The 27014-nt window shown below is 32.1% G+C and overlaps 2 protein-coding genes across 2 annotated transcripts; one reads left to right on the top strand and one right to left on the bottom strand.

Annotated features, from left to right (window-relative positions):
• Positions 1-12870: 12870 nt before the first annotated feature.
• On the top strand, positions 12871-16408 carry HELRODRAFT_171335 (hypothetical protein; the record flags this gene model as incomplete). Its single annotated transcript, XM_009018060.1, has 4 exons — positions 12871-12957; position 14384; positions 14911-15008; positions 16055-16408. 4 exons carry the CDS (start codon positions 12871-12873, stop codon positions 16406-16408), a joined length of 540 nt encoding a protein of 179 aa, XP_009016308.1.
• A 1526-nt stretch (positions 16409-17934) lies between these two features.
• On the bottom strand, positions 17935-23295 carry HELRODRAFT_77531 (hypothetical protein; the record flags this gene model as incomplete). The annotated part of the gene is made up of 1 exon (XM_009018059.1): positions 17935-23295. The coding sequence occupies one exon, from the start codon at positions 23293-23295 to the stop codon at positions 17935-17937; it is 5361 nt and encodes a 1786-aa protein (XP_009016307.1).
• Between the last annotated feature and the right edge of the window lie 3719 nt (positions 23296-27014).

The raw sequence follows: 27014 nt of genomic DNA, 5'->3' as shown, positions 1-27014 counted from the left end.
AAAGAAGTTAATTAATGCAAAATGGGCAAACAATTTCAATGAAATTTGCATTTCTAAAAACCTCGTTCATAAATATATATATATATATATATATATATATATATATATATATATATATATATATATATATATTTACCTGTGAGATTGTTTAAAGGTCACCAATCATCATCATCATCTTCATCATTATCATCATCACCTCATCATAATCATCAGCATTATTTTTATCATCATCATCATCGTCGTCGTCATTATCACACAATACCCAGTCTATGAAATTTTTGGTTTAATAAACTCCAAAAATTTGATTTATGAAGAGGTGTGAGAGTGGAAAAACTCAAGACTGAACTGGACGATTAATTCATTATCATCACCATCATCATTATCGTCACCATTATCATCATTATCATCATCATCATCGTCATCATTATCATCATCATCATTGTCTTCATCATACTAGTGACAATAATAATAATACCAATAATAATAATCACTGTCGTAATTTTCATGAACCGGTCAGAAATTGGCTAGATAGATAGGCCAGCCAGCAGGTGTGTTTCAGATCTTCTTCCATTTTCTCCCGTAAGATTATCTCACCAAAAGACGCCTCAGAAATAATGAGGTTAAATCTTTGCAGCTGCTTGAAAACTAGCGACCACAAAAAAGTTCAATGTCAGTATCGACGCTCAACAAGAGTTCCATGAAGGCCGATGGCACACTTTCAAAATCATGCTGGAAAATAACGAACAAAATCACCTTTAAATCATGTTTCTTTTAGCGTAATTAAAGCTCTAAAAAAACTTTCATCAAAACCTTCTGGAGCTATGTGAAAATTTGTTAGAAATACTTAATTCAGCAATTGCTAACAAGTACAAATCTGCCCTCTATGCTCTCTTTGTGGTTTTCGTCCGTCAAAACATACTTGATGCCCAACTTTGGTTTCACATCCGCTTTAGGAAGATTCACCGAAAGACTCAGCAAGGGTTTTTTTACAACAATTTCGACCTGTGTTTGTTTCAAGTTTTATCATGGCCGATCGATCCCTCTTAAAGATGATTTGATTTGACAAACACTGTCATTAAGTCATCACTCAGTATGTATTGTGGACGAAACATGATTGAATGCTCTTTTTAATGTATTCCACATATCTCTGTAATGAGAAGAGAGGCCTATTCTTTCTTTTATTACTTTTAAAATTGTAGTTTTGTTTAATTATTTTAAAAACTTTTATGATTGAAATTATTTGATTTGTGTGTGTGATTGTGAGTGTGTGTGTGTGTGTGTGTGTGTGCGTGTGTGTGTGTGCGTGTGCTTATGATATGTACGCTTCTTTTGTTCTCAATGTGTTTAGTTGGATGCATAAAGTTTTGCATATCTTTGTAATATAATTAAATGCATTTTCGTAGTCGTATTGACTTTATCATAAGCATTGTAAGTGGGGGGATGTTGTATGCATTGTATTTGTGGTATGTGCTTTATATATTGTATGCATTAACTTATTGTCGGCTTTGTTTGTATTGTATTTGTTGTATGTTTTCATAGTATTTGTTGTATATTTTCATGGTATTTGTTGTATGTATGCATGGTATTGGTTGTATGTGTGCATGGTGTTTGTTGTATGTGTGCATGGTGTTTTTAGTATGCATGCATGGTATTGGTTCTACGTATAAATTTTTGATGGAGGTGGACGATTGTGAATTTATTGGTGGGTTCAATTTGCAAACTCGTTCATCTGATGTATGCAAACCAACTAATCGAACAAATTGAAGGGCGGGCCTCTATCATGTTATGTTCGTGTTTGTTTGTTTCTCTGTTTCTGTTGTATTCGTTTGGTTGTTCGTTTATTTACTGTGTATGTAGTTACCTAGACTGTTCTGTTTTTGTTGTTCTTATATGTTCGTTCGTTCGAATAGGAACGTACATTTGAATTTTTTAATTTTCATATGATTATATTTATACAGAAATATAAATGCCTGTACATTTATGTTAATAAATATTTCATTCAATTTGGAGAACGGTGTGTAGTTGTTGGAATGCATTTACTGATGTTGTCTCATTATCTTAACGATTTTTAATGTTCTTCGTTTGTTTGTTTGTGTGTGTTTGTTTGTTTGCATGTGTGTGTTTGTTTGCGTGTGTGTGTTTGTGAATGTGTGTATGTTTTTTCCTGTTTGTGTGTACATTTTTGTGCTTGAGACGGGTACTTCTGATGTAACGTTCATTTTGGATGTTAAGTGACGTGCACCCGTTCATTTGTGTTGTGAGATTCTATTTATTCAGTGTGCCGTTGTGTTGGTCCAATTATTATTTGCCATGTTTGTATGTATGCTTGCATGCATGCAAATCTACAACAGGTTTTATTTGCGAATTAGTTGTCCGCACAGCACAATGGCGTATTATGTTAAATAAATATATCACATGATGTTAAGCATGATATCACACGATGTTGAGTTCGAAGTATTAGCCCGGCAGTTATGTGCAGGCATTGTTCGCTGTCATGTCATATTTATCCACCGCTTGAAAATCACTTTTCAAATTTTGTGGCTTGCTGCCACTTTCTTTCTTTTTTATTTTTTTTATCTGGAAAGAATTTATCGTTCCTGAATAGATGAATTAAATGCCGTGCTCCGTTCATTAACTTATTCATTCATTCATTCACCCTCTCATTCACTCATGCTCATTCATTCATTCATTCTGGCTCTTGATGATACATTCCTGCAATTTGCATCATTCCTCATTTAATTACACGCCCGTTTATTTTCCCCACCGTTTATTTGATCATCTTTTTATTTTTTTATTTTCCTTCCAATTACATTTATTCATCCTTCAATCTTCCAATTACTCATTTATTCATTCATTCGTTCGTTCGTTTGTTCGTTCGTATGTTTGTATGTTTGTTCGTCGAATGAAAAACATATTATGTGGCATAATCAATTGTTGTACTGTCTCCTGGCTATAAAGTTGTTGCTGCCCACAAATAAGTACTTCGTTAACTTTTCATCATCAGTTCATCCGGCTCTACACTCCTAACTTTTGTTTCATAATCGTGGCTGCTGGATACTGCAACCAAATAATAACAAGCCGGTGTATTGGAAGAGCTGATGACAACCAGCACGTCAACAGCATGCAGATGCTGATATGTACTGTTCATTCCGTCCTACGTGGGATGTCCCACCACTCTGCATCACGCCTTGCATTCCTGCCAGAGGCACACCGAATTTTCAACCGAAATTTGACACTCGGCTTCGGCCATTTTGAGTTCGAATGTTGCAATTTTCGTTTAAGTCATCACTCTTTTGAATTCCAAAACAATTTTTGATTAGTATTAGAGCAAACATTTTTTGGCCATCATTCATTCATTCAGCTGGTAAAACATTTAATTTGAACAAAAAATTGAATATCATCTCGACAAAAAAAAATCCTGGATGAACACGATTCGCCTAGTGTTTTTTCCTTAATAACTTGTTTTTCATTCTAAAAATAAATTTTATTAAATTGCGAGTTTTTTATATTTGACTTCCGGTTTGGGCTTCGTCGGCCAAATTCACCACTCGTTGCATCTCTATTTCATTTACACTGGATCGCGCCTCATCATTCGCTCACTGCTGCCCACTTGCTTGCTCTTGGAAAATGATAATAATAATTATTGATAGTTATATTCTTTCAATACAACGTACATAATGTTAATAATGATAATGATTATTATAATGATAATTATAATGATGATTATAATGATGATTATAATAACAGCAGTAATAGTAATAATAGTAGTTACAATAACAAAAAGAGGAAGAAGAAGAAGAAGAAAAAGAAGAAGAAGCAGAAGAAGAAGAAGAAAAAGAAGAAGAAGAAGGAAAAAAAAAGAAGAAGCTTTGTTATTACGACGATTCACAATTTATTATTGGTTGCATGTTCTAATGGCAAGAGCAAAAAAACGTGATGGAACATTTTCATCCACTCAACGTAATATCCACGTTTCTTCTACATCATCATTATCATCATCATCATCATCATCATTATCATCATCATCATCATCATCACTATTTGTTATTCGTCACGATTATATCTGCAACCATCCTCATCGCCGTCACCCACTCACATCATCTTCATGACCATCATCACAATCATCATCATGACCATCATCACAATCATCATCATGACCATCATCACAATCATCATCATGACCATCATCACAATCATCATCATGACCATCATCACAATCATCATCATGACCATCATCACAATCATAACCACTATAGTCATCACAATCATAATCATGTACATCATCATCATCATCACCCCAATCATAGCACTATCATATCACCAGCATCTTTGTAATCATCATCATCATCATCAGTAACACCTTAAACATCACTATAAACATGTATTAGTTACTTACTCAATGATGCCAGCGTGCACCAACATTTGGAGACGTTACTTCCAGCAACATCACCCCGTGTGGATCTTTGACGGGGGGGGGGCAAAATTTGACATGGGCCAAAAACTGGGATTACATACATGGCAAATTTTTTAGTTCATCACAATTTTGTGTCCGTTTTTCTATTTAAAAAGGTTTTTTCAAGTAAATTAAATTGCGTTTTAATTAGTAATAAAATAATATAATTAGTAATTAAACGATTTAAGTTGGCCAAATATTTATAAAATTGAAACAAAATGATTGTTGACTGTTGATAACGCGGGGAGCGCCATGGCCCATCCAGCCCCCTTAAATCCGCCATTAAATCTCGTCACGACTCTCGTTTATCACCTGATGTTTTTGAAATATTTGCAGTACGGCAAAACATTTAAACACTTCGCACAACGCTTTTTGTAGTAGTTCAACGCTAAAATTGGAAAGCAACTACAAAAGAATAAATCTTTTGCTATCACTGCAATTGGTTCATACCGTTGATGATAGAATTATAAAAATATTAAAATCTACTGTCACAAATTACACACAGATGAAATCATAATTTGCTAACATTGTTAAGTGTTTGATTGTTGAACCAAATTATCTAAAATTATTTAATTAACGGCAACCAACAAGCCCAATGCACTGTACCCGAGTAGCGGATCTCTACTACAACTTTGACGGGAGGGTGGGAATGATTTTTGAAAATAATTTTTCGAACGTTGACCGGGGGAATTATTCAAATTTTTAAATACATTTTAATGTTTGTCGGAGGAGTCAACATTTTGAGGGAGGGGTCAGCATTATTTTGACGAAGGGGTCAACATTTTGATGGAAGGGCCAAAATTTTGAGGGAGGGGCCAACATTTTGAGGGAGGGGTCAACATTTTGATGGAGGGGCCAACATTTTGACGAAGGGGTCAACATTATTTTGACGAAAGGGCCAACATTTTCGGGTGACGACCATTTCGTCAAACACGGCATTTTTCCGGTTAAAACCATGAGTTTTATTGACCTTAAATACAAATGCTGCTCAAAACAAAGATACTCCCCCGCGGCCCAGATCCGCCACTGCAAGTTACTATTTTAATTTATGTACATTTGATAGACTTTTTATACTATACAACAAACGAGTGAATTACAAACCACGTTTTACCATTAAACCATTACTAAACTTATTTAATTATTAAGAAAATTTACGAATTATTCCTGCTTACATTTTTTTGAAGAGTGGTGGATGATATTATATGTAAAGTTTGTTTATTACACTCGCAAGGTAGCAGGAGACGTTTTTGCTGGTTTTGAAAAAAAAAACACCTCAAATTATGAGACGTCGGTTGTGTGAAACAATCAGTAGAATGTAGACTTAGAATAGCTTAGAATAAGAATTGTTACGTAACTCATTTTGTAGCCAGTAACAACGGCGCTAAAATTAAAGTCGAAACGTTTAAACAAAATTTTTTCTGCCTTGAATAGTTTTCTTACTTGCAATTTAAAGTATTTATAAAAGTAGATGTTAATTAACTAATTGAAACAGGGACGGTGATAGCATTTCAGAAAAATTGATCAGCGTTAAGGATCAATTAAATGATTTATTATCAAACTTCGAATGGTTACAACCCATTATAATTGTTATAAAATCCAAACAAATGGTCAACTTTTCTATTAAAATAAAAATTTTACTAACTTTTAACACAAAAAACACTCACAACGGGGGCACCGGCCTTTTGGGATTCCCCTAAATCTGCCACTGCTGCCCTATATTCGGCATTATTATAAAAAAGTTCAATAATTTCCTATCAGACTGTGTACGTACACGCATCAACCTTTTTAAACACACGATGCCATGCGGACAACATTTTGAAGGAAATAAATTAGGATCGTAACAACGTCATTTTTGAGTGAAACGTGACAGCATTCTGTCTTAGACTCTTTATCATCTTTTCCTCCTACACACGCACACACACACACACGCACACACACACACACAAACATATATATATATATACACACACGCACACACGCGCGCACGCACACACACGCACTGTAATTTGTTTATGTCGTCATCATCGACGTCATAGTCTCTGCCATCATTTCCTCAATATCTGGTGTATTATTTATCCCAGCACCCACCCTTGTTCCATCCTCCTTCTTATTCTTTCCTTTCTCATAAACCATTCTGTTATCAAAATGTTACATGCAAATTGCTTTTTAGCATTAATAATTTTATGAAGGTCAATGTCCTTATATTGCAAGCTCCCATCATTTTAAAAAGTTATACAAAAATACAATGGAACTACATAACGAAAAATAAATATAACAGCAGCAGCAGCACAACAACATTATATACAACATTAACATCAACACAACAACATCATTAACATCAAAACAGCAACAACAACAACATTATATACAACATTAACAACAACACAACAACATCATTAACATCAAAACAGCAACAACAACAACATTGTCGTCCCAGCATCAACGACATAGAGAGTTCGAGCCTCGCCATCTGCACTTAACGCTCGTAGCATTGAAACTATCAGCAGCAGGTCTTTCCAGTAATATTTCTTTACAATCCTCTGTCCAAAGATTAAAAGTACAGCAAAAATAACGATAATAAAATAATAAATAATATAGCGAAAATCGATCATTACCGTAGTTATAACATTATAGAGTTTCTCAGCGTAATTTGGCCGCCCAAAAGAAACCGTATAAATTTTATTCAGTTTTAGCAATCAATTTTTTTCTATTTTTCTGTAAATAATATATATCTCTGTTATAATTATATCTTATTTATTATGTGGGTAGGTGCAAGAAGATATTGATCAAGTAAACGGATGGTTCTCGAGCGAGTTAGAAGAAGCAGGCATGAACATTATTTGGCCATGCGGCTTTATGAGGAGGTGCAACATAAAGAGAACGTTTTTAAGTGTTTACGACTTTGTGGAGATGCGAGCAATTTCTGCTTAATGGTCGAGTTTCTTAGTTGAGATTAGTTGAGACATTTAATACAATACCCATGAATTCAACTGCGTCTTTCGTTTACTTTGTTGAAAACAATCTTGCAAACATTTACCTACTGTTTATAGTTTTAGTTCAAGTTGTGGAAAACAGTTCATAATTTAGAGTACACATTTAATATTCAGTATTATCGCTATTAATTTATGTTCATAAATGTGCGATTCTATAAAAGAAGATGAGGATCTAAAAGCTTTTTCAATCTAAATAACAGAATTCAAACTCATTTACAACGTGTTAACAAACAAAAAGGACTGCTCTCTCGAGGCAAAATAGTTTTTATGAAAACCTACATTTAAAAAATAATTTATTGCCTGAGTATGACCGCATAAATAAATAAAAACGTTAAACGGCAACACAGCAAGCACATGCAAATTCGTTGGTAATTCTATACAGAATGATGTTAGTATTGTATTGATAGTTAACACAAATTGTAGGAATTTTAAACACTGCTTTGGTGGCACTATGAACACACAACCATCAAACTTATTTGTTCAACTGTTGCATGAATGGTCATCACATAGCAGTTTTTTTGAGGCATCATGTTTCCATTTGTGCTGCTTAACAGGATTTCATTGGTGGAAGGTGGATTAATTGATGGGAGCAGTTATTTTCAGCCTTTTAATTTTGTGTTCTGTGCAAATAGAGAAGACTGCAAGCGAGCAGTTTTTAAATTAAAGCAATTAAATAATTTTAATAAAATAAAAATTAATAAATTGATATCAATTCTCTAATTATTTTAAATATTTTAAAATATTGGCTAGTTGTGACGACATGGTGTTACAAATCATGTAGACAAAAGAAACGCTTGAAGCTTAGATAAAAAACCAATTAGATAGCCATGAATGTAGAGATAAAAACTGAAGACCAGTTGGCCTTGAAGAAATTTTTAAAATTTGTCTGGAAACTTTTATATAAAAAAAAATAGGCAGGCAAATGGCGCAAGTCAATCTTGATTGTATTACAAAAAAAGCAACCTAAAAAACTGTAATCTTACCAATCGATAGCGACTAAAAATATAGAACAACATTAAAGTGAAGAGCAGGTAGGTTGCAGAAAAATTGAATTAGAATCCAGCAAATTCTGATATTGATATTGTTAATGGACGGTGCGAAATTTTGCGTACAAAATATTTTAACAGTTGTTTTATCGAATTCATTGAAACAGTCGACTCGGCCTGGCACGAAGGATTGTGAGCAACTTTGGAAGGTATGGGAGCAGCAGAAAGACTGATCACAGTATTGAAGGACTACAGGAATATTTAATCATGACGACAAGATCAGTTGTGGACAATTTGGAGGTTGGACAAAAGCAACAATTGGAATCCATTATTAACTAATTTGAGATATAGGTTATCCATTATCAACGCTTCAGCCAAAACCACTTTTCGAAAGAACTAAATCTAATTGTAGTAATAATTGTGTTGGTAATCGTCGTAAAGTACTGTATTCATTTATTCATGTATTCATACTGTATTATTACCCATAACTCAAGCCATAGAACGTTGTGATTATTATTATTATTATTAAAAAAAATTATTATTTTTTTATCACTAAGGATTTTTAAATCCTTATTAATAAAAAAAAATAATAATTTTGTCACAAATTTAAAAATCTTTTTCTCACTTCTTTTTCTCACTTATTGAGTTCAATTCTTTTCATCAGATTTAAAAAAACTTTTGAGGCATTCTGCTCGAGCTAGCAGAGCCAAATTACATCACTCGCAAGCATAAATATAATACCATCAACTTATGAAAGTGAAACTCTCTTACCAACGATTAATAAAATGAATTACATTTCAACAGATTTAACTTTTTAAATTTTTTTTCACTATCTGTGAAAAAATATTGCTAGATTATTTTTTTGCTTGAGACTAATAAGGTCTTTCCATTTAAAGTAACAAAATCTTGCGCAAAAGTTATTTATTTATTAATATTTGTGGAATGTGTTAAAATATTGTGGTGTGGTATAACGTTTTTTTTTTGTCAACGTTTTTTTTCACAAGTTTATTTCAATCAAATAATGAAAGAAAAAGGTGCAACCTTAGCAATGAATGCTATATTAATGGTGACCTTAACTAAGATGATAGCCCAAAGTATAATGTCAGTCATATTGGAAAACAAAAAATGAAAATTGAACAATTAATTAGATTAAATAAGAAACCGTGAAAAATAATAATGTCAGCCCGAAATTAGAAAAGGAAAATTAATTAATAATAAGAAAAATAAATGAAATCATGAGAAACAACAAAAAAAAACCTTCAATTGTTTTTTAAACTTATTAAAAGTGTCAATTTTTTTTAAATGATTGGGAAGATCATTCCATAATTTTGGCGCATAAAAACAGAATATTCTGGAACTTCGCTTGTTAGTAGCTACTAATGTCCTGAATGAGACTTCACTAATGACTCTAGTAGATCTTGGAACCTGGATTGAATTTAAGACAATCGATGCGATATCACCCTTAGTTGATATTCCCTTTATCACTTTAAATAAGAAACAGCAGGCCTTATAGCAATTTATTTCATACACAGAAAGAAGCCGATTTATCAGAAAATTATCACGGATGTCATTTGGTCTTTTAGAATAAAAAAGTGCTTTAACACATTTTTTTTGGCAAACGAATAGTTTCTGTATACAAGTTTTATTTGCATTTCCCCAAATAAGATTGCAGTAAAACAAATGACTTTGAACAAAAGAGAAATAGAAGACTTTCCTCGAGTTATTGTTTAAGTATGTGCTAATGCGATGAACCAAGCCTAAAGTTATATTAATTTTGCTAATGACTGCTTTAACATGGTGTTTGAAATTTAATCGAGAGTCAATAACAACTCGTAATAACTTGAATTGATCTACAAATTCCAGTGAATTACCATTTATTTCCAATTGCATATTGTCAGATTGAATATTTTTATTTTTTGAAAAAATCATATACTTAGTTTTTTTAAGGTTAATGTTTAGTCTATTTAATAACGACCATTTATATAATGCATTAAGAAGATTTGTTGCTGAGTCCCTTAGTGAGTCAACATGTGTCTCACTAGTATAAAAAGTGCAATCGTCAGCAAATATAACCGAAGGACACTTGTGAATATGCACAATATCATTAATAAACAACGAGAACAACAATGGTCCAAGGATACTACCTTGCGGCACACCTCTTGTAACCAGAGTTGTTTTTGAATTAGTTCCAGCAATATCAACATACTGATATCTGGAATCCAAATATGATTTCAACAAAACTGATAAATTACCATTGAAACCATAGCCTATGACCTTATCAATCAATAGATGATGATCGACTGAGTCAAAGGCTTTTGAGAAATCGACAAAGACAGCGAGAGCCAACGATGAATTATTTAGATATGAATTAATATCATTTACAAACTTAAGAAAGGCATCTTCTGTAGATAAGCCACTTCTAAACCCAAATTGACAATCGCTCAAAATATTATTTTCCTTAATGTATATATCCATTTTTTGTTAAATAATTTTTTCATATAATTTAGAGAGGCAAGGTATAATGCTAATAGGCCTGTAATTTGACATATCGTTAACGTTAAGATTAAACATTCGAAATTTTGTTCGTGTGATGTTTTGTATAAATACATCAGAATATAATCATATAATTGTTAAATTTTCGTTTATATTAATCAGTGGCAGGTTAATGTTTTTAATTGCAGCAATTCACTAACTTTCTAATCTTTAAGTTATGTAAACCGGTATTTATATTATCTTACATCTTTTGCTTTATGGCATGCAACATCCCATCAATTGATTCCTTCTCCCACCGCTATTGAATATTCATTAAAAAAAAAAAAAAAAAAAATTTTCATTTATTTTTTGCTGCTCGAGGCGTATTTAAGGTTGTTTTTTTTATTTCAACGTAGAATCGACCATCATTCGCTAACATGGACAAAGGACACGTTGAATGCATCTCAGCTATACCTAATATGACTTGCATAACAGATGTGACTTACGTACGTTAGTGAAAGCAACACCACTTGCTGGTGTAAACAAATTTGCTTTTTGGAGATGTTATATTAAAAGTTTTAAATGCTTAAAATTGTTTTTTTAGAAATAGCTGAAAAATATGATCAATTTAAAAAAATGTATTTGTAGACTTGTTAAATAACTAATAGGCACTGAATGTTCTGATCCAGTTGACAGCTGGTGTATACCTATGCTGTGTGGCATACATTCGCAACCGTATTGGGAAGGCAGAAGAATGTTTTGTAATGGGTGTCATTTAAGGACAATCAACATTGTTAGGCGCACTCTTGTAGAGGCAGGCAGATAAATATGAGCACATGCGGCAGTTGCACGTCAGAGCAAATCTCTTTAATGACGTTGCGTTTAGCAGGTTCGTCCATGCGTGAAATATGATGGCGGATATTTCACAGCAGCATAGACTATTAATCATTTAATAAATGCAATTGTTGCTTCCGTTTTTCGTGTTCCCATTTTATTTGCTGGCAACTTTTTGTACATTTGGCGATTAAGTTTTGAAACTAATTTATATAACGATCTTATTTTTATGAAGCACGCTTTTGAACTTCTTTAATAACAATTTAAATAACTTGAAAAAAATCACATCAACATAATTCTGATTTTAATTTTTGCCAGTGTTTGTATTGTGCAAACCAAGTTATAATACTTATATAAATCAAATGTAACAGGAAGACATCCCATCAATTGTTCTTTTTCAAAACTATATTATTTGAACTTCGATTTTTGATAAAAGCTTTAAAATTTTTTATTTGAATAATAAAAACAGTAAATAAGCTTACCAACAAGTATCTAAAACTGTTTTTACTTTATTTACTTCAACACAGTGAGAAAATCTCTCTTATTTTATTTGATGGGGCCTGCGAACATGTCTGTTGCGGATTTAGGAGGAGACCACATCAACAATCAACATCCATTTCGTAATTTTTTAATTCAGCCAACATATATTGTTTAATTACTTTTTATACATTGAAACATAGTTTTTGTAAATGAAAACACCGCTTTAAATAGGAAAATTGAGTACAAATTGTACGATGAACAAAAAATAAGTTAACAAGTATTTCCACTATTTGGCGCCCCGTCAAACTTTGATCCCTCCCATCAAAATTGCCTACATCCGCCCTTGAACACGGTTTAGTTATACGCATAGGAAAAAATTATTTTTGTTTTTTTTTACTTGTTATTAAGAATTCAATTCCAAAACATGATTCCAAAAATAAATGCAAATGGTATTATATTTTCGACGTTTTAAAACTAAGACCTACAGTTGAAACTGTTTATTTAAAAACAATTCATAAATTAGTGGTAAAATTGTTCTGCCTCTTTGTTTGTACGGGACAAGTATTTCACTTTTTAATAACCTTGTTGCAAAAAATCTCTACTCTGAGCATATATAGACATCATAACGTTAGGCACTGCACCGCAAAAAAAAATGAAGAGCAATTCCACCGCACCGATGAACGAAAGAACAAAACTGGCCGTTGTGAACCGTGAATGTGGGCTAAAATGCGATGCAGCGGTTAATTAAGTCAGTATTTTACAGCAGACATCAAGACTTGCTTCGTGTGCTGGCTCGTCTATCTACCTACAACGGTGAACAAGCATCTTCGGAAAATTAAAAACAAACGTTTGGTCGGGAAATACGATATTTAAAATCAAACTCTTTGTTCGTCCATAGAACATATTTAATAAACGACACGACACAAGCTGATATTGTATAATCCTAAAGCAAAACTTCAAGATAATTTATTTATACTACGGTCAAAACTGAAACAACTAGGCAATCTCTAGGTAAGTTTTAATTGAAACTGATGTTTAAAATGTGGTCACTTCACTCGCAACATTAAAAGCTTAAGAATTTTAAAACATAAGCAAATAATGAAAATTAAAAATGTAATCTTGTGGTTGGCTGCTCAACGTCAGTGAAACGCTTGCACTTGTTCATATAATATTGCAACCAGAAGCGAGACCATGAAGGCGATTTATTTGATTGACGGGAACATGAAATCTGTGGAACGCCGATGCCGTTTCAACTACGCGTAGTCGATTCAGGTGCAAGCATCAAAATATTATTAGATACCAATGTCAGGCTGGTACTTGTTATAACATATTTTTATATAACAAATTCAAACAAGCTAAAGGAAACGTAATTATTTTTACAACGGAAACTCGAAATTTAATTGAACAGACAAATTTTAACAAATTGGGTTTAACAAATTTTTCGTTGACACATGCTACCACAAATGCCAATAATGTGACCTCGCCAATAGCTTCATTCTAAAGTTTGTTTTTCAAGTCGGATAAAACAGTGCACAGTGTTAACGTTTACAACTTAACTCTTAATCTGACACCTTTTTATTTGAAATACTTACTTAAGATTTCTCGTTTTTTTGAAACATCAAACGCTATGTTTAAACGGTTAAATACGTTTAAGCTAGTCATTAAAAAAATCTTATCTCTATTACTTTTTTGTAAAAAATTTTTAAACATTCTCGTTACGCCATCTGATCTAAAGCTATTACGTAGTATACCGCCTGCTTAGCACTCTGTATAAACCTAGGATATTTATTTGTTATATTTATACAGCAGTTTACCTAAAATATTAAATTCAGTTTTATGACGGGTGCTTGACCTTACACATTCATTGCAATTGATGCAAGAAACCCAAAAACAGGGACGGTTACTGATTGTCGAAAGCTGGAATGTCAAAAATCTTCCAGGTCAAGTGCAGTATTTCAATTCCTGTGTATTTCAATGTACTTTGCAACTTCACACGTGCACGTCATCAGTAGTTTTCTCTATCAAACAATACTTTTAGTTCATTTCCAAATATCTTAACGGCTCAGTTTACTTCTGAAAATCAGCACTTATTACTTTCAAAAAAGTTAGCAATTTTAAAATTTGCTCAATTTTAATTATTGAATAACAAAAACCATACACATTAGGGTAGGTCGTCCCAAAACTTTTTTTAAACTATCGACTATGAATAGCAATAAAAAGTTGCTCTAGCATATATGGATCACATTTGGAATAAAATTAAACAAAAAAAATTTCGTTTAACTTTGCCGGCAGGGCCTTGAAAAATAACTTACATTTGCCATTGAAATAAGCTCATAACAGTATTTCTGTTCAATGCCAATTGTTTGCTTAATATTAAAACCAAGATTAGCATTTTATTATTTTGTTGAATTGTTTTCAAATTATTTTTTTTGTAAAAAAAATTATTTTTTTTTGTAAAAAAAACTTTTTTTTATATACAATTTTTTTTGTAAAAAAAATTTCAATAATTGGAGTGATACAGTTACATTTGTGATACAGTTACATACAGGTAAATTTGATAATTAAAAGACACTGTTTTTTGCACATAATATACTTTTATTATATTATAATATATATTTACTATTATAACATTATCAGTTTCAGTTAATCTTTCAAATTCTAATTTTGCTCTTATATATCCATCACGTCTCAGAGCACCACAGACTGACGATGATGCTTCGGTTATCAACTTTACATGTGGTTCCACGCTTTGATTACGGCAAGGATATTTTTCTAGTGTCTACTTCCAAGGTACTTTAATTGCTGCTTCAATTTTGTCATTGCTTATATCTCGTAGCATAGGTGGCGAGGTTCTTGGAACGTCTTGCCAATTTAGAAGACAATAGAAGACAAAAGTATTCAGCAGTCTCAAAGTTAAGAGAAGGACATTGAAATTTTCTGATTTTACCTTCACCAGGTGCTGTGGCTTTTCTTGCACATTTAATTCGTCCGGCTGCAAGTTCTCTTATCTCTTCTCTGTCATCCAGCAGCATTGCTGTTAGAATATTTTCTGGGTGACCAAAAAAAGCATTTCTTTGAATACATTTATTTATTATCTGGAGTTCATTTTTAGGAAGAAAACGGGTAAATTGAATCAAGCGCCACAGGTGCCTAGCACCCATATAACACTGAGGTTGTATTTTTGTAAAAAAAAACATAGTGGAGCATAAACTATTAGAATGTAGTCCGTGAGCATATTGGCTGCTGTATGCCAACGTGAATGGATTAAAGGACTAATTTCTACGACGAACGTATATCAACAACTACAAGCCTAATTCTTTTATCTCAACATTAATTTAATCTCAAATTTAATCTAAATTTATGGAAAAATTGTCCAAATCAGATTAAACAAATTCTTGAATGAGCATCTGATTCTTATCTGGTTTACTGTATTGCTAGTTTAAGGTGGTCAGCGCATATCTGATTTATGCCGAATAAATTATTGTTGTTTCGAATCAGGATCTTACGCAGAACATGCTGCACTTGACTTTGTTCATCACATATCTGAAAAAAACTGAAAAAACTCATCACTATAGAAATAATTATTGGCCTTTCCAAAGTTTTTGACACTGTCACAATGTTTTTGACACAATTTTCAATAAATTTGAACGATGTGGTATTCGCGATCAAGTTCTAAATTGGTTCAAAAGTTTTGTCACAAACTGTCATCAATAAGATCAACTTGATAATGTCCTTTCTGATTTACTACCTCTATGCAAAGGCATCCTCCTAGCTCAGTCGTTGGTTTTCTCCTCCAATATTTTATAAATGATCTTGTGAATTCTTTTATTTTAAAGTTTGTACTGTTCGCTGATGACACTACGGTTCTTCTTAGTGGTACTACCATAATTTCGTTGATCAACCTATTAAAATCTGAACTACAAAATATTTTTGAGTGGATCAAGGTCAATAATCTTTCTATAAATACTAACAAATCTTGCTGCGTTTTCTTTGGTCCTAAGATTGTCACTAATTTTGCTTTAGAAATCAAGGACATCACCATCAACAAAGTACCTCTCGAAAAATTTCTGGGATTAATTGCTACCTTGGATCTCTCTTGGTTTGCTACTCTCTATGAACTGAAGCATAAATTTCCTAACCACATTTTGAAGTTGCTCTATTATTCGCTTATCTATCCTTACTTAATTTAGTGTTTTAACTGTGTTTTTACCTATGATTACAAAGGTTCAGAAAGTGTTCATTGTAAACAAATTTGGAAGTGGTAGTTACTACATAAAAATTGCTAATCTGCTTGATATTTCTCAACTATATATTCAGTTATTATTATGTTTTAGCATAAAATTCATTTGCATAAATATTGGATAAATTGTAATCAACTTCAAAAATATCAAAATTAAATTCAACGTACAAACAAATAACGTTTTAATTCTTAAGAAAAATAAATCAAAAACAAAACGTAACTTTTGAACCATATAAGCATAAAATAGTCACGATTGGAAAAAATCATTCTATATAAATGGATTCTTTTCGCCAAAATGCTAGAATGAAAATTTCAACAAGTTATGCTTGTTGTGCTTGTGTGTGTGCGTGCACATGAGTACGTGTGTGTAAACATATGCATATTTTTGCACATACACGTACCGACCATAGAATTCAAGCAAAATATATATAGAATATCATAAAACAGTTTCAAAACATGAAAAAAACTCATCACACCGATATAGGCATAAAAAAATATGTCGAAACGAAAAGTATAAGCTTTTCGTCAAAAGAGTAGGTAATCCTTCGAAGGCCAACTTTTTATAACACCAAATGTCAAAACACTATAAATATGAAACGTCTGCTACATAATATCAAATTTAATAAATTATTTAGCCAAACGTAACAACGAAATGCAATAAAATGACAAAAAATATAATTTCACAATTTTTTAAAGTTAATCCACAAGTGATCACAATTTTTAAAAATGCATGTTACATACACTAGCACGTCAAATTTTTTGTAGAATAGCAAAACAATAAATAGACAGCAGTTCATATGAGACAAACAAGCAAATCTTATCACGGCTATTTAGTTTTAGTGATAAGATAGGTATGAAAAATAGATACAGCTCTTTCGCTTTAGCCAGCTAAACTCTCAGAAACCTTAAATAACCATTAATTAATAATAATAATAATTATTATTTATTAATTCATTAATTAATTATTGATAGCAATTATTAGTAGTAATTATTATTAACTAATTAATAATAATAAACCTATGACACTCTTGTTAAACTAATGCATTAGAATAAATCGCAAATTAGACATGAAAGTATCATTTCCTACATATAACCCTTAACTCTGAAACTTTAGCAACATGAAAATAATGAAAGAAAAACAAGGAAAAATGGAATAGGAAATGTAAATAACTTAAAAAATAAAAGCCTACTTTGAATCATGCACGATTTATAAATATGCTACCGGAATCACTTGAAAGCCAGTAGGTAAAGAATAATACATGCATGAAAACAAGTTATTAACGCGTCCATCATTGAAAAGTACAAAACAAAAATTATTATAAATCGATTAGTTGAATTGTAGATAAAATTTTTGACCAGTAATTTATAAAATAACAAAACATGAAGAATTTGAAAAAATGTATATAATGATATGAAATACTGAAATGAATTAATATAATAAATATTGTCATCCGTAAGTAAAAAAAAATATAAAAATTAAACGGACACTCTAGCTTGCTTCGCAAAACTCCAGAAAATTTGTTCAAGTTTAGTTTGATTAATAGCATAATCAACAATCAATAACGATGATTTGGCTTCGGTTAAAACATTGAAAATTGAAGACAAATCATCGTAAGTTGGAGGCAATAAAAATTTAACAAAATTCAAATGATGTTCATTTATTTGAACTTTAGGAAAATGTTGGGTAATGTACACTAAGAATTGCCCGTAGCTTTCATCACCTTCTGCTAGCTTCACCTCGACCATGTACCCTTCATTGAATTTATTTTTGAGATGTTGAATAGTTCCAATGCATTTGAGCTCTCCTGAAACCATGATCGTCAAACGGTTGCAAAGAAATTCGCATTCTTCTAAACTGTGGGATGTTAATACTACTGAGTGGCCAGCCTTGACAGTGCCGACAATTGATTCCCAAACATATTTCCTGGCATTTGGATCGATTCCTGCGGTAGGTTCATCGAGGTAAACTACATCAGGATTTCCAATTAAAGCCAAAGCTATAGATAATTTTCTCTTGTTCCCACCAGATAAATGCTTAGCAAGAGTATTTTTGTAAGCCAACAAATTTAAATTGAAATATGCCCAGTCGCAAATTAATTTTACATCTTCTAAAGAAGCTCCTCTTAGTCTGGAAAAATGAACCAAATGCTCCTCAACATTCATGAAATTACAGAGAGAATCAAATTGAGGACAGTATCCAAAAAGATTTTTTGATTTTTTAATGTTCTGGGTAACATTTGAACCTTTCATGTATACACTTCCAGATGTTGGTCGTATGTCTCCAGTTAAAATTTTGAACAAAGTTGTTTTTCCAGCTCCATTAATACCAAGGAGACCAAAACATTCCTCATTTAAAACTCCAAACGAAACATCATTGACTGCCATTATTGTATCAACTCTTTTTAAAGAAAAGCATAATTTATGTCCAAATGATTTAACCAGGTTAGAAACAGCTACACTACTGCCTCCAGGATTGTTATGCACTCTTTCTTCTTCAAGCAGAACATCGTCATCTTTATCACTATTAATCGGTCTTTTTTGAGAAACTTGAATGTTCAACTTTCGTTTTAAAAAAACATTTTGATGAGACATGCATTCAATAATGAAAAAAGAAATAAAAAAAACCGATCCAAAACCAAAAAGAGCTACAATATACTTGCCAACCATATCCAGAGCAAGTGGGTTTAAAAATTCAACTTTGTGTTCACCCAATAAAGTTGATTGAATTTCATAATTCATTTGATTGTAGTTCAAATCAACCAAGCCTCTTGTCAGTGAAAATTGTGGAACAATGCTAAAAAGTACTTTGTAGAAATCATTACGATCTTTCCCATCTTCAATAAAATCCAACACAAAAGTAATAATAAATGGAATGAATCCTATTAAAAAATAAAAACTAGAGAGAAATATATAAGCAGTGTTAGGGTCAGTAAATATCCAGAAGAAAAAATAAGTAAATGGTATAACAGCCCAAATGTAACTTAACAAGAGTAAAATGAAAGTTGGGCAGTTGTCTGCAGATATGTATTCTTTGCAATCAAAAATAACAAATTCTATTAAAAATACGGCGGAAAGAAGTAAAAACGTTGAAAGGTCCCAAATAAAATTAGTTAACCAATACAAGGTTGAATTAACCCCACTAATGAATTGTAAATGAATTAAACCGCTATTCTTTTCATTAAGTAAAAAGAATAAAAAACTAGTAGGTATAATAGTCAAAGAAAATAAAATTGTGACAGGGGGAAATACTTCTAAAGCCTTGTTGACGATTGACTTTTTAGACTTGCGACTGATCGACTGCAAATGAACAGACAATCCTAATTTTTTATGACTGACATCTTTTGAATGTGATCTCAAAAGAGCGTTGTGAAGTACGTTTGTATAAGCAACCACAGATACCGGTGATTCGTGACTGAACCAAACTGTTGCTAAATGATTAGTTATAAATTTAGGAGCAATAGTTTCTATATTTTTCATTAAAGCTCTCGAAACATTTGAAACGTTGAATATATCTAATCCTCTAAGTGTTTGATCACTCAATGAGATAAGGCTTTTAGTAATATTCAAAAGTTTTTCCGAAAATGAAAAATGTAATGATCCTCTAGATCTAAATTCAATTCCTGCAAATCTTGTTTCTGAAAAATTGTGTTGCGTATCTACTAAATATTTTTGAATATTGTAATTTGTAAGATTTTGAAAAACATCCCCGTTAATAAGTTTTAATTCTGGAGGTGGTTTACCAGAAAATTGATCGAAGCATCGTTTATAACCAGATGTACAACTACATGAAACGTTAAACCTTGGATTCTTCATTGATCTAAACAAAGATAAATTTGTCTTTAAAGTTTTGATATCACATTTTTCATCAGTCAAAGTATGTACTGCGGGATCTAAACATTTATTACCCATCCATGGCTCGTTCAGTAAACTATTTTCAACTGGCTTTACATCCCAGTGCAAATTTTTATTTCTTGATAAAAAAACAACAAGATTTGAATCTTTAGATTTTGTCAACCAAGGATGAAGTTCCATATCAGATATATCACTTGAAATTTTGAATCCATAATCTGTTAATAACAACATCAGTAACAAAAAAATTGGAGGAAGAATTAATTGACAAAACATTAATTTGAAGCTTCTCCTAAGGATATAAAGTCTCTTTGCAAATAAAGCAGAAGACTGATTAAACACTAAATTTAAATTTTTAAGTGTTTTGAAAGGTGGACACACGTTAAAATTGTAATTAAAACTTTGTTCTACCGACATCTTATCTTTAGAGTTAATATTTTTGTTGGCTTCAGTAAAAACTCTTTCCAAAGTGATATTTGAAAGACCATAATTAGAAAAACGTAATTCCTTCTTTTTAGAATGTAGATCATTAAAGAACTGATGAAAAATATCGTTGTGAGCAAAAGGTAGTATACAAGATATACCGTATCCATGAACAGATATTTCAAGAGAAGCATTTGGAAAAAACTGTTTAAGAAGCTTCTCGAAATTATCTACAGCCTTTTGTCGTTCTATTTCATCATTGAAATTTTTATCAAAGCTTATATCTAGGTGATACCCTTTACCAAAATGTTTTTTAAGGAACATTATTGAACCAGAGGCACGAACCTGCCCCTTGTTTATGATGATCAACCTATCACTGAGTATATCAGCTTCGTCCATCAAATGGGTTGAGAGTATCGTCGTTCGATTTTTTTTGTATTTCTGAATAAGGTCCCATATGGATCGTCTGGCATACGCATCGACGCCGGCAGTTGGTTCATCCAGCACTACAACGTCTGGAGACCCGATGTAGGCTATGCCAACAGAAAGCTTCCTCTTCATGCCTCCTGACAGATATGAAGAATTCACATCCCTCTTATCAAACAAATTGAGATCCATCAAAATTCTGTTGCATTCACTTTTTATTTCCTTTTTTGGTAATCCTTTCAGCATTGAATAAAACAGAAGATGTTCCATTACAGTGAGATCGTCATACAATATGTTGTGCTGAGGACATAGACTTATGATTTTTCGAATTTCTTTAATTTGTGTTTTTATGTCCATGTTATTAACATAAACTGTACCACTTGAAGGACCATATAAGCCTGTTATTATAGACAATGTCGTCGTTTTACCAGCACCATTGTGACCCAAGAAACCAGTGACATGGTTTTTGTAAAATTCTGCATTTAAATTATTAACAGCAACGAACTTTTTGAACTTTTTGACTAAATTAACTGTGGAGACTCCTGTATCTAAGTTAGTTGTTAATGGCTCAGTTATAACATTCATCTGATTGATTGTAGGTGCTTTCGTTCTATTGGAAAACCGTTTTAATTGACAAATATTAACAACCCAATCAATTGGAAAATACCATGGCTTTGCTACACCATAGTTGCCAGGATGGACCCTTTCAACATAAAGTGTTATGACGACATGTAAAATTATATCTACAATCATCATCAACATGCAGTATCCAAAATTGAATTGATCAGCTTCATCTGGACTTTTGAACATGTTTGACCATTGTAGACCTTCTTCTAGATCTTCATACTTGGCCATATATGAGCATCCAAAACCAAATGCTGATGTGTAAGATAAACTTGCAATAATTTTATAATGGATATTCATGGAATATTGAAAATTTATGCAAAATTTGTATGGCAAAAAACTGATGAAATAAAATATTGTTGAAAAGGCTGCACCTGTGTTCGAGTGATTGAAAAACACACTGAACATGAAGCATTGAGTTATGAGTGCCGCCATGTAAATCATCATGAAGACAGTATAAAGAGAACTGCTGGAGTGAATGAGTAGATTGCCAATCTTTACAAGTATAGTTGTCATTAACACAGGAAACATAGTTATAATAAAATAATGAATAAACCATGCCAGCCAATGAACAGAATTTGACAGACCCATAATTTTCATAAATTCACTTAATTTCAACTCTTTTTCTATAACTATATCTTTAACAATAATAGGCACAAAAGTAAGCCATGAAATAACCATAAACAAAGGCAGTAACAAACTGTGAACTATTTGGAAAATATCTTCAACATGACATGGAGTCGGGAACTGTTGCAAAGTAGTTCCTATGTTATCAACACCCGTGTACCACTTTATGAAAGCATGGTCAATAATATCTTGGATATACACGAATCCAGACTGGATGAAAGCTGGTACAATCCTGGGATTCAAATGGAATATTGTAAACTCTGTACTCTCTCTCATGTTAAACTTATTCAGCAACTTTATAAAATAATGATCAACCATAATTTTGTAACTGAGAAATGGTATTGAATTGTTGCTAGATTTTTTTAAATCAAAAACCAAACCTGTTAAAAATGTTTTATTGTTTATAAAAGGAACTGCTCTTTTTTTTAATAAGTATTCATTTTCAACTTGTTGAAATCTGTCTTCTGCAAGGCAATTCATTACAAGTGAAGCTAACCTCAACTTGCTTTTCAAAACGTAATATGATGTTGGGGTTGTTGGCACAAAGTCAAATAAAAATGAATTTCCAAAAAATTTCAAAAAGGGGCCTAACAGTTTCAACTCTTTAACTACAACATTATTTTTATCATTAAATGTATTGAAAAAAGTTGAGGAAATGCTGTCTAAATTTGCTAAAAACTTCTTTGTGTGCAATAAAATATGGTAAGACTTGTTTGCCTCGTTAATTATGTCAATAACATCTTGATTTTCTGCAGTGTAAAATATTTTTCCCACAAACAAAGGTTTTACTATTTTGAAAACACCGAAAAATTCATTACAAAATGCTTCTTGGGAAATGTTGAAAACTTCAGAGAGAAGTTTGTTTTTATTCTCATCAACTTTGAACATGTGTTTTGCAATTAGCATTTTCAACAGAGAATTATCATTTAAACTTACTCTTGGGCCACAAAAAACTTTATCCCAATGATAAAACTCACTTTCTATTGACTGCGTAAAAACTGAAAGTGTAGCATGATCTGTAACATTGAACTTTTCTGTTGCTTTTTTTATATTTTCAATTGTTGCTGATGCTTCCAAATAATCAAACAATTCATCATTAGTAAATAATTTTAGGTTTTTCATGATAATATCTGAAAATATTTGGACCCATTTGATTGATGAAAAATAAGAGATGAAGATTGCATCATTTTTACATAAAAGGTCAACATCTGTATTGAAAATCGAACTACCATTGCACACCACTTTTTTAAAATAACTGAAGAACAACTCTGCTGAATCATTAAAGTTTTGTAAAGTTAAATACAACTTGTTCAAATTTATTTCTAAAACATCAAACAGCTGTTGAACTTCATAAGCATCACTTGGGCTTAGATTAGCAAGAATGAGTGTTTTGTTATCTTTTTTTGGTTGAATGTAAATATTTGAAATGTTCATAAAGACATTTTTTCTGGTTTCAATAGCAGTTTTAAAAGTTTGCAACAGTAAGGTAATGTTGAGTTGATTGACACTGTGTAGAAATAACTCTAGTTCATCAAATATATATCGATAAGTATCACGAGCGAAAATACTTCTCAACTCATCTTCAGTTGTCCAATTGTAGTCCCCACGAGAAATCACCCGCAAACCATTGTTGACTTCACTGAAACATGGAGATTCCCACAAGCAATAGTAACTGCGAAGAAAATTGAAGATGCCGGCAGAAGGCAAAGATCTTTCTTCAAAATGACAATCTTCCATCTGTAATTTCATCGACGGACCAAAGGCAATTTTAATCATAATTAGCAAAATGAAGAAAAATAACGGCCACAAAATTTCAGCAAAAATCTGCAACGGTTTCCTGAACCTCAACTTGACATTTTTCCACAATAAAGTTTTCAAATGTAGAAAAAACAACATCATTTAATGGTTCTATCCGCTATTGTTAGAAATCATTTATAGACATTTAAAACGAAATTTACGAAATTTACGAACCATACCACTTTTAAAAACTCTCCAAATACTGCTTTGTAAAGTTTGCAACGAAACAAACGTTTTCAGCGCCGTTCACGTGGCGTTCAACTTCAGACCTACTCACTTTTTGTATTTCATGCTCACATTTATTGCCTTGATCGAACTTTGGACCTCGTTATAATATGTGTTGTCTTTTTTTACTTAATACCTAAAAAAGTGAAAATTCTGCAGTTTGGGGTTTGTCTCAAATTAAGTTGACAATAGTAATCTTACTCTCGCTTCTTGTTCTTGACTTTTCCTCTGCTTTTGATACTGTTGATCATACTATTCTATTGAGGCTGCTAGATCATTCTTTTAATATTACTGATTTTTGTCTATCTTGGTTTTCTTTTTATCTTTGTAATCGTTTTTTTCTGTTGTTCTTAATAATTCTACTTCTAACACTATCCTTACTTTTGGGGTACTTCAGGGTTCTATCCTTGGCCCTCATCTATTTATACTCTACCCTTTTGAACTACCTCATATTATTAATAATTTTTCTTTCACTAGTCAACTATAGGCTGATAATATTTATATTTATACTTCTTTTCCTCCATCTAATCTCAATAGTGTTTTTCATGATCTATTTCTTAGTCTCTCTTCAATTATCGCTTGGTCTGACTCAATGTGTCTTAAACTTAATCCTTCTAATTTTGTATTAATTTGTTTTAATAAATCTAAACATTCTATTACCGTTCCTTCTATTATCTTACCTGATTCTAAAACTTTTGATTTTTCTCACAAGTTTCGTAGTCTAGACTTTATCTTTATTCTACTCTTCTCCTTTTTGTTACTTCTTTAGTTTTAATCAATCAATCAATCAATCAACTAGCTTATAAAGCGCTATTTCCGCGATGTTCAACAGCGCTCCTCAATGAATTTTGAAAACAGATGGGTCTTGAGATCCGCTCTGAACTTCGCAAGTGATGGAGAAATAGTTAGAAAAGTAGGTAGAGAGTTCCAGAGAAAAGGACCAGAAAAAGCAAAAGCAGATTTGGCAAAAGAGTGTTTAACACGAGTTAAGAAAAAGCGAGAAGAAGAAGACGATCGTAAACCGGGGCGTTTAGGTTCAATTAATATATCTGATAAGTACTTAGGAAATAATTTAGATTGAGACTTATACATGAACGTGCAAATTTTAAAAATTATTCTTTATTTTATAGGTAGCCAGTGCAAGAGAACAAGATATGGAGATATATGAGAAAAGAAAGGGGCACTAGCAACTAGACGAGCAGCAGAGTTAAAAGCTTTACTTAAAGGATAGAGTATAGAGTCAGGAAGACCATAGTAGAGCGAGTTACAATAATCAATCCTAGATAAGACTAACGAAGTAACAAGAAGGAGAAGAGTAGGATCATCAAGATCATCATTTATCTAGGATTGATTATTGTAAATCGCTCTACTATGGTCTTCCTAATTCTACACTCTATCCTTTAAGTAAAGCTTTTAACTCTGCTGTTCGTCTAGTCGCCCATGCCCCATTTTTTCTCATGTATTTCCATATCTTATCTCTTGCATTGGATACCATTAAAATATAGAATCATTTTTAAAATTTGCACATTTATGTAAAAATCTCAATCTAAATTATTTCCTAAGTATTTATCAAATATATTATTTGAACTTAAGCGCGTCGGTTTACGATCGTCTTTTTGTATTCATCTCTAAAACCTTGTTAAAAACTCTTTTGCACTCTCTACACTCTATCTTTTAAGTAAAGCTTTTAACTCTGCTGCTCGCCTAGTCGCCCGTTCCCCATTTTTTCTCATGTATTTCCATATCTTGTTCTCTTGCACTGGCTACCTATAAAATATAGAATAATTTTTAAAATTAGCACGTTTATGTAAAAGTTTCAATCTAAATTATTTCCTAAGTACTTATCAAATATATTAATTGATTTTAAACGCGCCGGTTTACCTCTTTAACTCTTTACCTCTTTCTCTGACTACTTTTCCATCACTTACGAAGTTCAGAGCGGATCAGAGCCCATCTTTTTGCAAAATTCATTGAGGAGCGCTGTTGGACATCGCGGAAAAGCGCTTTAAACTCTAATTGATTGATTCATAGATTGGTTGGTTGGTTAAATGGTTGGTTTGTTGGTTGATTGATTGATTGTTTGTTTGTTTGATTGATTGACTGACTGACTGGCTGGCTGGCTGGCTAGCTGACTGACTGACTGACTGACTGACTGACTGACTGGCTGATTGATTGATTGATTGATTGATTGATTGATTGATTGATTGATTGATTGATTGATTGATTGATTGATTGATTGATTGATTGATTGATTGATTGATTGATTGATTGATTGATTGATTGATTGATTGATTGATTGATTGATTGATTGATTGATTGATTGATTGATTGATTGATTGATTGATTGATTGATTGATTGATTGATTGATTGATTGATTGATTGATTGATTGATTGATTGATTGATTGATAAGTTACCACTCAAATTGCAGTTTATAAACCCAAATAGTAGCCTATGCAGAGAATAACCCGCTAACTGTCGCTTAGGTCACTGAAGCGTGGAGTTTCCCCCGAATAAAAGTTACTGCGAAAAAATAATTTATAAACATTTATAAATGTATGTAAAAAAAATTCTAAAAAAACAATT

The sequence above is a fragment of the Helobdella robusta genome, assembly GCF_000326865.2.
Source record: "Helobdella robusta unplaced genomic scaffold HELROscaffold_20, whole genome shotgun sequence".
In the NCBI taxonomy this organism is placed as follows: Eukaryota; Metazoa; Annelida; class Clitellata; order Rhynchobdellida; family Glossiphoniidae; genus Helobdella; species Helobdella robusta.
Note: the sequence above shows the minus strand (reverse complement) of the source record. Positions and strands in the feature narration are given on the sequence as shown.